Consider the following 16,189-nt stretch of genomic DNA (forward strand, 5'->3'; position numbering starts at 1 on the left):
TCTAGTACACTCTACGTCACCTGCCCCCCATCAAGCGCACAACTGGGTAAGTGGAAGAGACCTCACTATCCGCCGGGCCAGTAGTCTGTCAATACCTACCCGGCTCGTCGATAACGGACCCATTCCTCGAGCTAGTCAAACTCAGCCTAACCATGCCTACTCCCTCAGGCGGGTAAGGTCACACCTCCTCCCAATCGACCACGACATAGTGGGAGACAGGGCCTGCTGGTATTCGGCACTCGGGCGCTCATGTATATCCACTCGGTCTCGACATTGGGGCGTCCTCTATTACTAAGAGGATTTTAGGGATTTTCACCCAGGGCCATTTATGGCAGCCCGATGCTCGAACCAAACATTTTCGATGTCCCATATGGCCACCACGATATGCCTGTGGAGGCTACGGCCCTGATGTCACTAGGGCGTATAGTAATCACAGCACACAATGCAAGATGCATGAGTCATACAATCCAGTCATGCATCAATCCTGCGCATACCGTGCCTCATGTGAGATAACCTCCGCCTATCAGGGAGTCTCATAACAACCTATCCAATGACATATGCAATGGTTAACCACATCTCATAACAAACATGCAGATGATGCGTATGAGCATGTATCATGATGCTATGCGGTCACATACTCATAATCGATATCAATAACCGGCATCGACAATCAAACTCGACAATGTGGACATTTAACCAACATTGCCCCCAAGGAATGACCCATATAGAGCCTAACATACAGTGGACTCATGGCCTCACACAAGGGCCAAATATATAACACCATAGGCCTCACTCAAGAGCTTAATATACATCGTGATGGGCCTCACTCATGGCCACATATACATCAAGTGGGTCGCATCTCACGGGTCTAATATACATCGCAATGGGTAGCTCCCACGGGCCTAATATACATCAAGTCGGGCCTCACCATATGGGCTGAAAATATATCACAATGGGCCATGTCTCATGGGCCTCGACAATCGAAATCAGCCTCAACAATTGGAATCGTCACTCGGAATCGGCCTTGACAATCGAAATCGGCAAATCGGTCATGACAATCGGAATCGATCGATAATCAGAATCGGCAAATCGGTCACATCAATCGAAAATCGACAATGGGTCACGATAATTGGCCTCGATCACTAATCAGCAATCGGCCACGATAATCGAAATAGGTCAATAATCGAAATCAACAAATCGGTCATGTCAATCGGAATCAGCAATCGGTCATGATAAATGGCCTCGATCGCCAATCGACAATCAGTCAAGTCAATCAGAATCCGCAAACGGCAATCGGCCATGACAATCAAAATCAGAAAATCGGTCACGACAATCAGAATCGATCAATAGTCAAAATCGGTAAATCAGTCACATCAATCAAAAATCGGCAATCAGCCACGACAATTGGAATCGGTCAATAATCAGAATCAACAAATCGGTCACATCAATCGAAATTAGCAATCGGTCATGATAAATGGCCTTGATCACTAATCAACAATTGGTCAAGTCAATCGGAATCAGCAATCAGTCATGATATATGGCCTCGATCGCTAATCAGCAATCGGCCACGACAATCGAAATCGATCGATAATCGAAATCGGTAAATCGGTCACGACAATCAGCACCGATTATCAGCATCGATAATCAGCGTTGGCCTCAATAATCGGCACCGATAATCAATAGATAAACAAAGCGGGGTCCATAGATGATCAGCCGATCTACCATGGTATAAAGATCGACACTCAGCCATGGTTATATCAAATCCGATAGCATAGAGTCATCCGTCTACAGCGAATGGGGCCCACTTATTTAGGTTAACCCACGAAGAGAATGGGCCTAACAAGGCCTAAGGGAAGGTCACAATGAGGACGTCTAACCATCATTGCCCCTCAATGTAGACATCTAACCAACATTGCTCCCAAGGAGTGGCCCACGTAAGGGATTTATAGGCAACGCAGCAGCTACACATGCATCACATTGGGCCTCACATACATCGCATTGGGCTTCATACGAGGGCCTCAAGTGTATCATAATGGGCCACGCCCATGGGCCTTGAATACATCACATTGAGCCTCGCCCATGGGCCTTGAATATCAAGTGGTCGCATTTACATGGGCCGCATTATATGGGCAGCACTAATGGGCCCAATAGACCTCACAAGGGCTGCATGGCATGGGCCCAACCTTCATCAAGGGAGGGGGTCGCACCATCTACCCCATTCATCTATTCTTAGGGATCATTTTAGAGTATTAACAAGAAATATTTAAATCACATGGACTGCACTCCAAATAACAGTGGTGATAATGATTCCCACCATTAGAATTCTCAAGGCCCACCATAACATTTATTTCCCATACAATCTGTTCATAAGGTCACACAGACCTGAATTAAGATGAAAAACAAATTTCAAATTGATCCAGAACCATTGTGACCCCGAGAAGGGTTTCAATGGTGGACGTTCACTCAACATTGTTTTATGTAGTCTGGTCCTCTTGATATAGATCTGTCTTATTTTAGTCTCAAGCCTTAACTGAGCTAGCCCTTTGGATGGACAGTTTGGATGTAACACATACATCAAGCATAGGCCCACCGTCCATATGGATGGTGTGATATAAAGCATTCATTATGGTGGGGTTCCATACCCCTTGTTGACGTCCTTGGCAGTGGGACCCACAGAACTTGCTGTCGTCAGATGGCAGTGGGTCCCACCATCAAAAACAGATGGAAGGCATGTGTAAAACACATACATCATGGCTGGGATCCACCGTCCATGGGCTGGACGGTGGATGCAGCGCATCATCCAGGTGGTCCTACCGTCAGGATGAATGGACGGTTAGATATAACACAAACCTGGTGAGACCCACACATTACAGACGTCAATAGGCAGCTATATAGGTGTCGTACACGCAGCTACTGCTGCTTTAAAGGAGAGCAGAGGTGGGTCCCACGTAGGGTCCACCCTTATATATGTAAGACATATAATATAATATATATACAGCTGCTGCTGGTGTAGCTTTATGCTTTAAAAGGGTGCAGAGGTGGGTCCCACGTAGGGCTCACCCTCATATGTATATAAAATATATATATATATATAATATTATATTATAAGATAACTAATATAATATGATATATTATATTAATATTATATTTAATATAAGGCAACGTCCAGGCCGTCCACGGCCTAGACATACACATACATCAAGGATGGCCCCACACGTGGGGGTGGGTACCACCGTCCAAGGACGGTGGATGCTACACATACATGATGGTGTGGCCCATCCCAATGGATGGACGGCGTGGATGGTCCCATGGACCCCACCGTCAGCACACTCTTCACTGTTAGCCACTCCCAGTAGGGAATCAGTGCCCAGACCTCAACGTTGAAAGGAGGTATCTTTCACTCAGCCTACCACTGGAGCTATGGATCTGGTTTGATAGCCAAGACCTCAGCGTTGAAACGAGGTATCTATCACCCAGTCTATCTCTTGAGCTATGGATCTAGGTGGGTCATCACATCAAGGAGGGCCCCACCCACACGTGTGGGGCGGGCCACGTCCTAGATGGACGGTTGGGATGATATACAAACATCATGGTGTGTCCCACATGGATGGGGTCCACCGGTAGATGGCATGAATAAAATACACACATCATAGGTGGGCCATTGATCATAGGAAGAGAAAGAGAGAGAAAGAGAGAAAGGAACGTGTAGGGGAGGACCCCGCCACTATTGGGCCCTCCCTTGAACCATACATACATCAAGTGGGTCCTACAATAAGTGGACCGTTAAATCACAAAAAGTAAGAATGTGGCTCCAAGATCACCCACCATCCACTCCTTCTTGCTCCCTTGGCTTCCTTTGCTCCTTAGCTTCGATCCTAACGGAAGAGATGGAGTTTGGATGGTTGAGATGGGAGATGAGAGGGTGGGAAGTGGGCCACATTAAAGCTCCTCCATGAGAGGGTGGGAAGCATGGACGTGTGGTATTTTGGGTTGCTTGGAATGGAGCTTAAGAAATGAGAGAGAGAGGGTTGTAAGGAGAGAGAGAGAGAGAGGGATGGGTGATGGAGTGATGGATGTGGTGAGTGATGGGTGTGTAAGAGATTGCTGACTTTAGGGGTAGGTTGTGCAAGAAAGGCATGGGGTGTGTAAGAACTTTTTGACTTATGGGGTTGCTTGGGGATGAGTGTGAGGTGATGATGTACTTGACCCTTGATGGGATTGATTGATTGATTGAGGTAACATATCGTAGAGATTCTCTTAGGTTTTGCAACGCACGTCGTTTTCCTCGAACTGAACGCGAGCCCACATCTCCTGGCCAGGGTATCTCAAATTAACCCGACTCAAATCTACGGGATACGACTTAAGGTCGTGTGCAAATGTTGATTATAGGTCGCAGGTTACCGAAATTCGATGGGAATGATCACGGGAATTGACGGAACAGTACGAACTAGGATACGGGCCTTACATGCACACTAGTTGGCACGGAATGAGTGCAGTCTTTTTTTAAAAAAAACATCATACATGGTGTGACTCCAGAATCTGAACGGTCCTCGTGGAGTAGCGACTCATAAAACCCCCTTGAGCCCAATTTTTACTTAGATTCAAAACTTTAGTGGGCCATGAAAAATGAAAACAGTTTCCTCCCCTAATTTGCATTTCTCTTTGCTATGGCCCACTAGAATTTTAGATCAAGGTGAAAATTTTTCCCTTAGGGATTCATGGGATTCCGCTTCACATGGTCCATTCGGATTAAACGCCCATGACACGTGTGCAAAGGTGTGCTCGTGTGTAGGTGAGCATGACTCAATATGCTAAATGCTCGGCTGCACACCAGTTCGGACGGAACTCGTGCAAACTTTTTTGAGGAAACATCATACGTGGTGTGACTCTAGAATCTGAACGGTCCTTTTGAAGCAGCGACCCATAAAACCCCTTAGGCCCAATTTTTACTTTGATCCAAAACTCTGGTAAGCAATGTAAAATGAAAACAGTTTCCTCCCTTGATTTGCATTTCTCTTTGCTATGGCCCACCAGAATTTTAGATCATGGTGACAATTCTAACCTTGGGGATTAATGGTATTCCGCATCACATGGACAGTTTGGATTAGACACCAATGATACGTGTGCAAAGGTGCGTACGTATGCAGGTGAGCATGACTGTATATGCCGAATGCTCCGCTGTGCAACAGTTCACACGAAACTCTTGTGAACATTTTTGAGAACTCATCATACGTGATGTGACCCCACAATCTAAATGGTCCACGTGAAGCAACACCTCATGAAACCCCAGGGCCCAATATTTACTTTGATCCAAAACATTGGTAGGCTATGAAAAATGAAAATAATTTCCTCCCTTGAATTGCATTTCATGGGCTAGATGTGGTTCACAAATCTATCCCATTTATTGTATGTGTCCCACTTGGATGAGGGGTCAGACCAAGTGGTAGCCGCATTGAAAACTGAGGTGGGCCCCACAAAGTGCGTTTATATGTTTTAAGCATGTCTTCACATGGTTTTAGATGGTATGGCCCACCTAAGTTCCTTTATACGGCCGATTTTTTTTTATATATCCCATAACCTAAAGTCGACCCATGAAATGCATGGTATTGAGATAGGTTGGGTTGGGTCAAGTTGGTTCTAGGAGCGCCTCGTACCTGATCCATTTAAGATTAGTAAGAATCTAGTTAGAGTTTTGGACTTAAGACCCAACCCATTAAAATTCGGGACCGCTTTAGGTCATGTTGAAATCAAAATCAACCAACCCATTAATTTAATGGGTTGATATTGGCCCCTTGATCCAAATCTAACCCATTTATCACACGGGTCGCATTAAGGTCAGTAGGAATGTTAATGGGTACCCGAAGCCATAGGTACCATATGAACTCGAAACCCACCTCAAAAGTAGGTTGAGTTAACTAAACTGTAGACTGACCCAACCTGCACTTAAGGCCACCCAATTTAAATTAGGGCTACGCCCGTGGGTGGGTCGATATTAGGCTCAAGTCCAACCCATTCAAGTTAGGTCTCGAACTCACAAGCCCATCTGGCCTATTTGTTGCCTAATGTAAAGTACAATTCTTGTAAGGTAAATAGGTAGTAGGAAAAGTTCACAAGTGAGATGGTGTTCTCTTACCATGACCATCGAGTGATGAAAAGACTTATTAAGAAGAATGTCACATGTTGATTTAATGCAACTGCTTGGACCTGTAATAAGATCAAGAGAACTACAAAGATGTAAAATCAATTATTAAATTCTTTCTATAAATTTATGCTATATTAGAATAAAGAAGTATGACTAAAGTTTATAAGTATTAGCTCTGAACAAAATAGTGATGAGAAAGACCTTAGTGAAATTCAGGCTAGCCACACGTATCAGCTAATTTCAGCGCTTCCTTTAAAATAGGCTTTCCATGTCTTCTAAAATAGAACTTTGGTTCAGGTCTTTGCCAGGAACCTCATAATTAATACCATCCCCTACAAGTATGCCATCCTCTTCTGCTCTAGTAATAGATGCGGCTTGTTTCCTCTTGAATTGAGGTGATTCTTTACTATTTCTCTTTCTGCTTGATGTTTTGATATTCGATCGTCAGGTTATGAGGGTTTGTTATCCACATTGTATTCATTGCCAACAACAGAAATCTTACCTGCATTAAAGAAGCAAGGACATTTTATACATGAACTCACTTTTCGTACAAGTGGCAAATGTAAATGAGATCTGTACCAACCATCAAGTAGGTCCTACCATGAATGGGCCATATCCCAAAATACACACTACACCAAAATCCATATTTAGGAATGGTGGAAAACTGTTCCTAAACCATTTATAAACGGTTTCAACCGTGGTTAAATAGGGCGTCGCAAAAAATTAAGGACCGTGGCAAATTTTCAATTTAGGAACAATATTTTTTCTTATTTAGGAACAGTTTTGAACCCTTATTTCGAAAGGTCGATAAAAGCCGTGCAACTATTGGGTAAGGCAACTACTGGGAAAGGCAACTACTAGCTAATGACTCCTAAAATATTTAATGAAATATTTATTAGAAATGTTTTTTTTTCTTCCAAATGTGGGTATTTGAGATATCAATATGTCATCTGGTAGAAAATAATAGCTATTCTTAGTGAGACCAACAACATAAAATAGAGTTAATTATTGAAGGTAGTGCTTAAAATGCCATCAAAGTTAATTTCCCATATGTGCAATGCTTAAAATGCCATCAAAAAGTTAATTTATCCGCAATGCTTAAAATACCATCAAAAAGTTAACTTATGTGCAATGCTCAAAATGCCATCACAAGCTTCATAAATTGTGTCATTATAACTCCATCCTTGCACTAATGTTAGCGATATTTACTCATCTTGAAGACAAGCACAATGAACTAAAAGTATGATTTATCATTGATAATGTTATGTTATTTATAAGATCAAATTATAACGAAAAGAAAGACAAAAGAAAAAGAAGAAGAAGAAGTCGAGGAAAGAGAAAAAAATGATGATATTCAAATATCAATCCTACTAGTGGTCATTTTTCTCTTTCTTTTCTTTTTTTCAAGAAAAAACAAGTATATGTTGGCTGCATTGTTGAACTGATAGTCATTTTCAGCAATACGATTGACTATGGGTGCTACAAGTCAATTAAACCATTGATCCATTTTAAAACAAATGGTCATTTATGGTGACATCCCAAATGGTAAAAAAAAGTCAGTAGGCTCCCCTTTTACACTTGCACAAATGGTCTTAAAAAGCAGCCATTAAAATCATATTTATCTTTTATTGCTTCTCACATAAGAGATGATCTCCAAATTCACCAACAGTTGAAGTACAAAAGTCAACTAAAGATTAAAAAAATAATAATTAAACATTGGTCAATTACTAGCTATTATAAGTAGGTGGTTTAGTATTGATGCTACTGAACATGGTCCAAATATGCCGAATGCTCAGCTGCGCACCAGTTCGGACGGAACTCGTGCAAACTTTTTTAAGAAAACATTATACATGGTGTGACTCCAGAATCTGAACAGTGCTCGTGAAGCAGTGACTCACAAAACCCATTGGGCCCAATTTTTACTTCGATCCAAAACTTCGGTGGGCCATGAAAAATGAAAACAGTTTCCTCCCCTAATTTGCATTCTCTTTGTTATGGCCCACTAGAATTTTAGATAAGGGTGAATTTTTTTCCTTAGGGGTTTCATGGGATTCCACATCACATGGACCATTCGGATTAGAAGCCCATGACATACGTACAAAGGTGCACAAGTGCATAGGCGAACGTGACTCTATATGCCGAATGCTCAGCTACACACCAGTTCGCACGGAACTCGTGCGAACTTTTTTAAGAACTCATCATCACACGTGATGTGACTCCAAAATCTGAACGGTCCACGTGAAGCAGCACCTCATGAAACCCCCTGGGCCCAATTTTTACTTTGATCCAAAACTTTGGTAAGCAATGCAAAATGAAAACAGTTTCCTCCCTTGATTTGCATTTCTCTTTGCTATGGCCCACCAGAATTTTAGATCATGGTGACAATTCTACCCTTGGGGATTAATGGGATTCCGCATCACATGGACAGTTCGGATTAGACACCCATGATATGTGTGCAAAGGTGCGTACGTGTGCAGGTGAGCATGACTCTATATGCCGAATGCTCCGCTGCGCACCAGTTCGCACGGAACTCTTGTGAACATTTTTGAGAACTCATCATACGTGATGTGACTCCGTAATCTGAACGGTCCACGTGAAGTAACACCTCATGAAACCCCAGGGTCCAATATTTACTTTGATCCAAAACATTGGTGGGCTATGAAAAATGAAAACAGTTTCCTCCCTTGATTTGCATTTCATGGGCTAGATGTGGTTCACAAATCTAGCCCATCTATTGTATGTGTCCCACTTGGATGAGGGGTCAGACCAAGTGTCAGCCGCATTGAAAACCATCTGTGCCATTTGTAGTTTTAAAAGAGAAAGACAGCCAATGGCATAAAATATATAGATGAGATCAATACAAGGAGCAAACCTAGCTGAGCACCAAGTTCAATCACATGTAACTTTGATGTAATCTGTCCTGCATTGGTGGTCTTTGAGGCAAAGGCAATAAGAATGGAAGGGTTTTCATTTCCAGCAACCTGTTTAAGCCATGAAGATCATCAAAAAAAGTATCAAACCAAGTCAAACAACAGCAAACTGAACAATATATGGGTAGGATATGTTGGTATGCAAGATGATACACAAAATGAAGGAAAGGCCCACACCTTTAGTGAAGCAAATGATGCAGCATGTGCTTCAAGAGCTTGACTACACTGCTGATCCACAGAAAAAAGCTGCATATTCCCCTTCACCAGCTATGGCCTCTACAAGCAAAATTGGAAGACAAAACAGAATAATTAGAAACATAAAAATTTTCAAAGTTATAATGTAAAGGGATAGAATTTATTTTCAACTACTACTGAATTCAAATCTAATCACTTCCATGATTGAAGGAAACAAAAGATGTTGAGGAAGTAGGCCATCTGTTCCAGGGTAATATGAAGCAGAAAGCAGCATCACATGATAAGATCGAGCTCCTGGTAAACAAGCTCAGTACTCTAAGGTGCATGGAAACAAACACAAAATAATCTCTCCAGCAATAAAACTATATGATCAATAAATTCATCGACTGTTATTTACAATGTTAAAATCAGCAATTAATTATTCATTATTGATATTATTTTCAATAAATAGTTGCATAAAAATATGAAATTACCTGCAAAGGGGTTAGTTCAAACTATGAACGGGCATCATTCTCTCCTCTTTAAGAACAAACACAAGAAAGGCCTCTTCCAAGCCATGCCACTGATCTTGCCAAAACCTCAGCTGAAGCAATACAAGGTTCCTCAGATTTAGAACTTTTCGATAAGATCTTCACTGAAATCACATTTCCGAAGGTGTTATTTACAATCAACAAGTTTCCAAGGGCATGAAACTTTCTGTGAAACCAAAATTGACAAGAACTACATGCAAAAAGAAAATACCCAGATATTGACGGGTATTCTCCGTAACCCTTTGTAGGAATTCCTCATCGATATCCTTGTACTGCAGGAAATCTAGAATTTCAATAGAAAACTCAAAGATGTAAAAGGAAAATAGCAAATAAGCAGAGATGGAGAGGGATTTACATTCACTGCTTCCCGCTCAGCAGCATAAACAGCACATAACATGAGTGGCTTATAACACCATATAGAGTACAGGACATTCCAGGAAGCTTGCAGAAGCCATAAGTTAAGAACTTAGAAGAGGCCTATTCAGTCCTAGTGAACTTCAGAAATGGAATGGTCGAAGGAAATACCACATGAAATATTTCAGAAGTAAACAAGTCTGTTTAGCAATTTACAGCCTTCCTGACATGACTATGAAAGAAAGCCAACAAAAAGGTTTACACCCTTCAAAACATAACAGAATAAAATTTTCAAGATGGACACAGAAATGCAAGCATCATCAACTGGAAGGTCAAGAATCAAGAGACAATCTTTATATGATCTTCGAACATGAAATCTAGGATAGACCATCATACCTTTCAAGTCAGGCTTCCTTTCGACTTTTGTCTTGTTCAACCAATTCACTATCTCATGCAGGCGCTTCTCTGCTCTCACGGTGCGGACCTATACACAAGCATCACAACTAGTTAGAATTAGAAGGCCCTATCTCTTCACACAATGAATTTTTGCTCAATATGCAGAAGAAGCAAGCTGCATAATGCAAAATCATTCATGCTAATGGAATCTCAAAGGATTGATATCATAACTACTGATATGATCTAATTCATAAGTTTTTACATAAAAGCTTATGTCAAATTGCAGGTAGAGTCAATAGGACCTGTTGAGAAAATTTTCAAGAAAATGAATAGTGTTGATTAGACAATTCTGACTGTAAAAAACGATTCCCTGCAGGAAATTTTCAGAACAAATCCAACAATTGGAGAAATAACATAATGCTAAAGGTAAGATAAATTCCTACAGATAGATAAATAACATTTTAATGCTAAAGTAATATTTAGACAATGTAGGAAACTTAAAGAACCATGAATTCCAATGGTTTTAACAAACAAGCATCAACGAAATAGGGGCTAGGACTGCTTAACTAATCTGATTTTCGGACTATAACTTAGCAACAATGGTTTCCACAACGTAAAACCATAAACCCATCACATCATTACCAGCCCAACAAGAGGCAAAACCCACAATAAAAACATCAACAAAAATAAAATTAGACAAAGGTAGAATGCAACAAAGATAGACACTATTGAGTTTCATTGGGTGCAAAGTGAAAAGCCTTTCTTGTACGTGTGGTACATGTGTACAATGATCAGGACAATTACTTTGTAGTCACCAGGTGGACTACCCATACCCAAAATGCAAGGCAATTCGGAAGGGTGGCCATCCAGTCAGTGGCCTGAAAAGGTACAGTTAACTCAAAATACAAACATCCATCCACATTCAACAGACGAAACTTGCCATAAATGGGTGGTTATAGCAGTCCAATCTTTGTGCAGATGAGTAACGTAAGAGCACATGGCAGGCATCGAGGACCGGTGCCAAAACAAATGTGAAAGACGAGTTGCATCTTTCAACAAACAGAGTTATTTTCAAACTGAGCATACCAAATGAGAGAAACTGAATTTTTAGAACTAAATTGAGAAATGACAAGATTTGATATGCTATATGAAGTTGCAGACACTTTAACATAGATGAATGCTCTAAAAACCGAAATTAGATAATTAGCTAGGAATGTTGTTTTACAATATGGAATTTTTACATAGAGAAATCTAGGATCCATAAATGCATCAAGAACCTCAATTGTTAACAGTCCAATCTAGGATCCAGGTCATCTACATAGACCGTAGATTATGGGAACTCTAGAAATCAGGAGAAAGCCACAACATGATATGATGCTACTTGCCCCAGTACATTTATAACTAGGATGACAAAAATATGAGTGAGATAGTAAAATACCACATCAGCTTCCAAATCATTGCACCTCTTTACGTTGCACTATTTTAGTAATTGGAATATGCCTCTTTGGACAAGGTATGTTGGGTTGTTCTTCAACATTATTAAACCTAAATGTAGGCAACAATATCAAAATAAATTAGTTCAGTATGACAAGAACCTAAAAAAAGATAGAAATTGTAGATAAAGCCAAAAGATTATCGGGTGAAAATAAAATTGAAGCAAATAGATACGATGTTAACAAATGTGTACACTTGATATATAGTGAGCTCAAAAGTTGAATTTGTACACTGATAGACTTCAAGGTCTACCTAAATTTTTTAGCATGAAATTTATCTTTAGAGTTGTTTAACATGTTGCTCTACAATGGGATTCGCACATCCGAGTTCCCAATCCAGAATGATGCTCCCATGCACAAGCCTTACCCGAAAAGCATGCATACTCTTCAAGAAGTGTGACTCTCTCTCTCTCTCTCTCTCTCTCTCTCTCTCTCTCTCTCTCTCTCTCTCTCTCTCTCTCTCTCTCTCTCTCTCTCTGTGTATATATATATATATCAACAATACTGAGAGAACAATGCCCTTTATGAAAAAATAACTGAAAAAAAGCTAAAAATTCATTTTTCCCAAATTGTTTGGGGATTAGATTCCTAAGAGGACTTGGAAGTTAATTGGGAAAAAAAAGATGATTTGGGTGGGGAAATTGAGATTAGAGCGAATACCAACCAGAACCTAATCAATGAGACATAAGTTGATCTTATGCAACTACATGGACCTGTAACAAGATTGAGACAAATAGAATGAGGCAAAATCAACTATCAAATTCCATATTTATAATCAATTACGGGTCTAAGTCTTCAAGAACTAGACCCGGACCCAAAAGGACTTAGGAACTCATGAGATCCTACACAATTAACCAGGTATGGAACTGTAGGAACCAAACACATTTAATATTTAGGAAAAAAAAAACATCTCCTAAGCCATATGGCACTGTCACGTATCTCAAGCAACTTGTTTAGGATGTTCTTCTCATACTTGTCTTGTTTTATGGTAACATAACCTGAATTTTAAATGGGTCCAATTTCTTAGCCTTAATCTTGTTAAAATCAGGTCATATTCGTGGGTCGAATCCATCAAGTACCCCTACCTTTGGATACCATTAACAACCCTACGAGCCCTAATGTGCCCCGTTTGATAAAAGGGTTAAATTTAGGTCAGGGGGGCCAGTATTAATTCATTAATTTGATAAACGGGTCAAATTAATGGGTTGGCTGCTTTCGATTTTAACATGACTTAGACCAAACCCGATTTTTTTTTTTATTTTTTTGTGTGTCTAGGTCTAAAACAACAGCTGTATTCTTAAATGGGTCGGGTACAGGGCACCCCTCGACCCAACCTAACCCAACCATTTACACTCCCTATTTTACTAGATGACTATTGTAGTCTCACTTTCAAGGTATCCCATATCGGCATCTATTGGCATAATGGTGCCCTCCGATACTAATACGAATACGGGGGTGTAAGGACGATACAGGGGCGTAACGGCTCGTAACGGTGTAATTTTTTTGCCAAAAAATATGAAAAAATATTGATTAAATCTAGAATATTCTAAGCATTCCAAATATGCATTCATTTATAAATTGGAACATGTTTATGAGGTGTAATGGTCCACTCTTTGGTGAGAAGTTGTATCGGACTGTCTGATTAATTTTTGAACCAAGTAACCTGAATTTGACTACAAAATTCATATATTTAATTTTCTAAATATCTAATTTATATACTTAACAACTTAATATCATTTCTCCTAATAGTTCATTAAAAAAATGAAATTAAATTCAAGTAAATGGCGTTGCCAATTTGGGGCTGACTTGGAGGACCAATCTATGCTCCAAAACAACCTCAAATTCATGCAATTTATTGTCATTATCCCACTTATGAATTGGTGGACATTTATTGGATAGTGAATCATGAAAAAAATCAGAAGGCCTTATTTTAAAAAATAAAAGTCCACAAATTAACAATTAAAACTATTCAAACAATTTGATTTTGGCATTGTGAGTTAGCAATTGCAGTCCATAATTTAATTGGTAAATTTTAAGTTAATATATGTCTCGTGTACAATTTTTTAAGGGCCCGAATTAGGCAGGACTCGGATTGTGAAGTGTAACACGCGTGTCAAAGTTTTTTGCGCCCCACCCATGATGAATGTGTTATATCCACACCGTCCATCCATTTTGCCAAATAATTTTAGGGCATGAGCCCAAAAATGAGGCACATCCAAAGCTCAGTGGACTGCACCATAAGAAACAACAATAATTAAACGTTCACCATTAAAATTTTATTGAGGGCTACAAAAGTTTTAGATCAAACTGACATGTGTGTTTTCCCTTCATCCACGTCAGTTTGACCCAATTAATAGGTTAGATTGAAAATAAACATTACAGTGGACCTTAAGAAATTTTTAATGGTGAGCATTCTATAACCACCGTTTCCTATGGTGTGGTCCACCTGAGATTTGGATATTACTAATTTTTTGGATCCTGACCTAAAATGATGTGGCAAAATGGATAGATGACATGGATAAAATATATACATCATGGTGGGGCCCACTTGGGTCTGATCATGAGGTATGTGTTATATCTAAACCGTCCATTCATTTGACGAGCTCGTCTTAAGGCTTGACACGAACAATAATACATATCTAATTATCAAGTAGACCACACTGCAAAAAGTAGTGGGGGATTGAACATCTACCATTGAAACCCTTCTTGAGATCACAGAAGTTTTGGATCCATGTGAAATTTGTTTTTCCTCTTCATTCAGGTCTTTTTGACCTTATGAACAGATTGGATGGAAAATAAATGTTACAGTGGGCCCTACGAATTGTTTAACATTGAAAATCATTATCTCCGCTGCTATTTTTGGTGTGGTCCAGATGATCTTTGGATATAATTCATTTTTTTAGTAGTGCTCTAAAATGATCTCTGAAAATAGATGAACGGTGTAGATATAATAAATACATCACTATGGAGCCCATGTAACTTTGATCTCCTTTGAACCGTTCGTACAACTCGGAGCTCGAGGAGTGTCAGCGCTCGTCTTAGCATGACATGTACCTACAGCAGCTAGCTGGTGTGTGGTACACCTGCAAATTTTTAAAAAAAAAGGGAGAGAGAGGGAAACCGAAAAGAAAAAAGAGGGAAAGAAGAGAGAAAAGAAAAAAGAGGGAAAGACGGAAAGAAGAGAGAGAGAGAGAGAGAGAGAGAGAGAGAGAGAGAGAAGAAGAAGAAGATGAAGAAGAGGAAGAAGAAGAAGAAGAAGAAGAAGAAAGAGAAGAAGAAGAAGAAAAGAAAGGAAAAAAGGTACATTTTTTTCTTTTTTTTCTATTTTTTTCAAGGCCCATAACAACTGTTACGGGTCCATAACGGCCGTTACGGTCATAGAATTCCGTAACGGCCGTTTCGACACCATACTGCGTAACGGTGTCGGTCGTTACTGTTACGTATCAGCCGATACGACCGTATTGTAACGGATACTGGACACCTTGCTCACTTTACTAACCTGAAGGGCTCAAGAATGTTTAAACCTATTTCAAAATATCAAAAACAATAATGTAAATTGATATTTTGACTTTTAAAACCCTACTCGCCCACATAGATTATTAATTGGTTGGGCCAATTGTTCTGCATATACCACCTTTTGCTTGCTATGACTTTCACTTTACTTCTTTCATAGTTTTAGAAATTGCTTCCAGTTTCACTACCAGGTGGGTATATATAGGTCGCTACTATGTTTCGGTTACTACTATTTTGCTATGTTATTTTTTTTTATATACATTTTGCATTTTTTTAGTTCTCTTAATGGGTCTATTGTTATCTCAGGGTCGTTGTCTCTCATGGCTGCAAAATTGTTCCAACTCATCAATGAGTGCAAGATCTTGGCAACATGGTTCTTTTGGAGAGGTCCCAATGCCTTTTGGACTACTTGGTGAGCATCTTTATAAAATTATCGCTCAGCATGCAACCATCACCTACTAAATGAGCCCATCAACTTACCTATTTGATCGACAACTTTATTCCACTAGTACTTAATGGTCCCATCAACTTACCTATTTGATGGACAACTTACATATTCAACTAGTGTGCACATCCAATGCCTTATAGACATCATGCCTTATACATGAGTGGGCTTCACATAACATTTAGAGAACT

At 39.9% G+C, this 16,189-nt stretch overlaps 1 protein-coding gene across 1 annotated transcript; it reads right to left on the reverse strand.

Annotated features, from left to right (window-relative positions):
* Positions 1-6,031: 6,031 nt before the first annotated feature.
* On the reverse strand, positions 6,032-9,850 carry LOC131238885 (clathrin heavy chain 1-like). Its single transcript, XM_058236473.1, has 4 exons — positions 9,741-9,850; positions 9,250-9,348; positions 9,015-9,123; positions 6,032-6,204 (listed from the first exon to the last, which is right to left on the reverse strand). The coding sequence occupies exons 2-4, from the start codon at positions 9,322-9,324 to the stop codon at positions 6,032-6,034; spliced, it is 357 nt and encodes a 118-aa protein (XP_058092456.1). The 5' UTR covers positions 9,325-9,348; positions 9,741-9,850.
* Positions 9,851-16,189: the final 6,339 nt, after the last annotated feature.

This window comes from Magnolia sinica, chromosome 3 (genome assembly GCF_029962835.1).
Source record: "Magnolia sinica isolate HGM2019 chromosome 3, MsV1, whole genome shotgun sequence".
NCBI lineage: Eukaryota > Viridiplantae > Streptophyta > Magnoliopsida > Magnoliales > Magnoliaceae > Magnolia > Magnolia sinica.

Coding starts and splice junctions, on each gene's coding strand:
- LOC131238885 (XM_058236473.1), bottom strand. CDS start 9,324: ATGCAGCTTTTTTCTGTGGATCAGCAGTGTAGTCAAGCTCTTGAAGCA. Junction 9,124..9,249: donor CATCATTTGCTTCACTAAAG/GTGTGGGCCTTT, acceptor TGGCTTAAACAG/GTTGCTGGAAATGAAAACCC. Junction 6,205..9,014: donor TGAACTTGGTGCTCAGCTAG/GTTTGCTCCTTG, acceptor ATCTTATTACAG/GTCCAAGCAGTTGCATTAAA.